The sequence below is a fragment of the Pocillopora damicornis genome, chromosome 1 (assembly GCF_964200805.1).
Source record: "Pocillopora damicornis chromosome 1, jaPocDami1.2, whole genome shotgun sequence".
Lineage (NCBI taxonomy): Eukaryota > Metazoa > Cnidaria > Anthozoa > Scleractinia > Pocilloporidae > Pocillopora > Pocillopora damicornis.
In genome coordinates, this window is record NC_142670.1 from 8,503,199 (window position 1) to 8,506,423 (window position 3,225).

A 3,225-nucleotide genomic window follows, 5' to 3' on the forward strand; every position below is an offset into this window, starting at 1 on the left:
CCTGATGAAAGAATGGTATCATTCACAGCGGGACAACTTTCCATGACACTCGGAAGATACAGCCTTCATAGACTTTCAGGACTGAAAATAAAAGCAGGAAAAGGCCAGTTTATCTTACCGTCTAAAAGCCAAAAGTTACTCTCTGGAGTGAACAAAACAAGTTTTGTAAATGTTCAGGTAAGTATTCCTGCCCTTCAGGCAAATTTAAATCCAAGTTTTTTTTTTTTTTTGCAGATATAGACACCAGTCAAGTTAAAATAGCACTTAAAGGTTGCTTATTACCTCCAGCAATCATATTTCTTGTTTTGCTTTTGACGTGTTCAACTCTGGCACTTGGGCAACAAAAGAGAATCGAGTCATGTGACCGAAGTGGCCACATGAATGTTATTTATTTTTCGTTGTTTTTCAAATATATTTTCAGTTTTATTTTGATCTCAACTTATGATAACTTATGATTAATAGTAAGACGGAGTACCATGTTGATGTGTTCAATTTTAGCAGTCCACAGAACAAACAAGCAAAATTCTTAATTATTTTTCTTTTAGATGCTCTCATTTTCTTTCAACCCTTACACTTGGGACGCCACAAAGGAGAGAGTTGGCACTGATGTTGTAACCCTGCACTTGAAAAACAACGACAGCGAGCTTATTAAAGTATCAAATCTTACGGAAGACATTGTTATCGATACGCCTTTTAAACTTCAGAAAATCTCTGCTTCAGAAAAGTCATGGTATTTCACAAAGGACGATGATCTACGTTTCCACGAGATAAACGTCAAGTATGAAAACACCCTGTTGATGCTGGATATCAAACCTCAAGATCCAACCGTACATCTGTTTGTCTATATGCGTTTTGGTCAGCGACAGACAACTCAAAACTACGACCTCAATGCTACTATCTCTTATGACAAAAAGTGTGTTTGGAGGATAAGCGCACATGACAAAAGTGACGGACAACCGGTCTGCTCCGTGGATCCACGTGCGCCGATACAAGTTCTGGCTGAGCGTCCTGGGAAATACTTTCTCGGCTTAAAAAAATTACAATGCCACAGTGAACTTATCTCACACAAGGGAGAAAAGATCTTGTCTTGGTGGAAGGCGAAGGAAGCGCTCCTGCGTCGAAGTCAAAGATTCACCATCTGCCCCGCCCCAAAGTGAAAATGTCCCTGTGATGCCAGTTTATGATTCCACAACAGACCAGAACTACACTCTGAAGGTGACCTTGGGTAGTTGTGTTTACTGGTCAGAAACGTGTGACAAGTGGATATCATCTGGTTGTCGAGTAAGTAAAAATTAAATAACGCTTTTCAGCGCAATCTTTTTCATCTAATTTGGAATCGTATTCAACACTATTCAGATAATTTGAGCTTTCCCGAGTAATGTTTGCAAAAGTGCTGTGGTATTGTAATAATCTTCACTCATTAAGCTTATCATTTAATCAGGCTAATCTTTGATCAGAGAACATTTTCAGACGACAGTCGAATCGATTTGATAGCCAACTGAGGCATAGAAGCGCCTTAAAACAAAAAAGATACAGTGTGATTTATGATGACAGCCAAAATGATAATTTTTATCAGTAACATCTTGCATTTATAATTTCAGGTTTTAGCAGAATTAGATGGACTTTTAAGCTGTAGCTGTAGCCACTTGACATCATTTGGGGGAAGTCTTTTAGTGGAACCGAATCCCGTTGACTTCGACAAAGTCTTAGTCGAGTTTCAGCAGTTATCAGAAACTGGAAATATCGCAGTAATTGTGGTTATTGCGGCGATTTTATTATGTTATGTGACTGTGCTTGTTATCGTAAGGAAATTCGACGAGGAAGACGCGAAAAATGTGAGTGTCGAGCGTGATTTTGCTTAGGACTGTTGTTTTAACGCAGTATGGTCTCCAGCATGACCATTTCACTCCCATGATTTTGTGCTTAAATCTCCTTCCGGTTGCTATACAATTTGTTTGTAAATAAGTAATGACAATTTGCTAATAGATCAAGATAACAAAATCTACCTGATAATTTTGAGTATTCTCGTTACCTGTTACCTGGATAATGTACGGATATTTTTGGGAGAAGTTGCATGTTGGTCACCCCTGGGAGTTAGAGTGTTGAGAAAATAAAAAGGTTTTAAAAAAAATGAAGTGACAGCCTTTTTTTTTTTGGACTGGAACCAAAACAGCGAATTAAGAATATAAATCAGCTAGCCATGTAATTCATGCTTTGTCATGTTTTTTTTAGAAGGAATTACCGATCCAACTTCCATCATCTTCAAGCAGCACCTATGAATATAATATAATGATTACAACAGGGGTTTGGAAAAACTCAGGCACTACTGCTCATGTTGCTTTGGAAATTTACGGTTCTGATGGAAAGAGTGGCATTCTTCAGCTTAGCCAAGAAGAGCCTGGTGCAGTGAATACTTTATTCTCACGAGGTAATTCAAATGTTTTTGTACTTTATGTTAACAAATCACTTGGTGCGATTCAAGGAGTGCAGATTGGACATGATAATTTTGGAGATAATCCCTCGTGGTACCTAGAATTCGGGACGTACAATCCAAGCAGTCGTGGAAATTCATAGCTAATCAGTGGTTTGCTCTTGAGCGCGGAGATGGGCGCATCGAGCGAGTAATCGACCAGACCTCAAATCATTTGGATTTTGGCAATGAAGTTGCAAGACGTTGGCGAAGAGGACTCGCGGAGTGGCATATTTGGATTTCAGTAGCAGCCAAGCTGAGAAAAAGCCGCTTTACAAGAGTACAGCGGCTTTCTTGCTGCCTCTCAGTGCTTTTGACATCTATGTTTGCTAACGCGATGTTCTACAAGTTAGAGGGGAAATATGAACAGCCTATCCAAGTCGGACCGCTGAAAATGTCGTGGAGACAAGTGGTAACTGGAACTGAAAGCGCGCTTGTTGTGACGCCCATAAACATTGTCATAGTGATTCTGTTTCAGAAAGGAGCTGAAAAGTCTGCGACGAACAATGACTATTGTCTTAAAGGTACCCTGATCTCTGGTATCGCTTGGTGTTTGTTGTTTTTTTTCTTGTAGTGTTTCGGTTGCGTTTTCAATTTTCTACAGTCTAATTTGGGAAAAGAGTGTCAGTGAGCAGTGGCTGTCTTCAATGCATATCTCATTCGCGCAGGATGTAACGATCAAGGAACCAGTAAAGGTGTTCTTCACAGCTTTAACATTTTCGGCCATTTTAAAGGTAAAGGCGAAGAGATCAAAA

General features: G+C 39.5%; 1 protein-coding gene across 1 annotated transcript; it reads left to right on the plus strand.

Annotated features, from left to right (window-relative positions):
• Nucleotides 1–1,170: 1,170 nt before the first annotated feature.
• Nucleotides 1,171–2,820, plus strand: LOC149051797 (polycystin-1-like protein 2). The gene is made up of 3 exons (XM_089214801.1): nucleotides 1,171–1,281; nucleotides 1,602–1,835; nucleotides 2,233–2,820. The coding sequence occupies exons 1-3, from the start codon at nucleotides 1,171–1,173 to the stop codon at nucleotides 2,572–2,574; spliced, it is 687 nt and encodes a 228-aa protein (XP_089070927.1). The 3' UTR covers nucleotides 2,575–2,820.
• The last annotated feature ends 405 nt before the right edge of the window (nucleotides 2,821–3,225 follow it).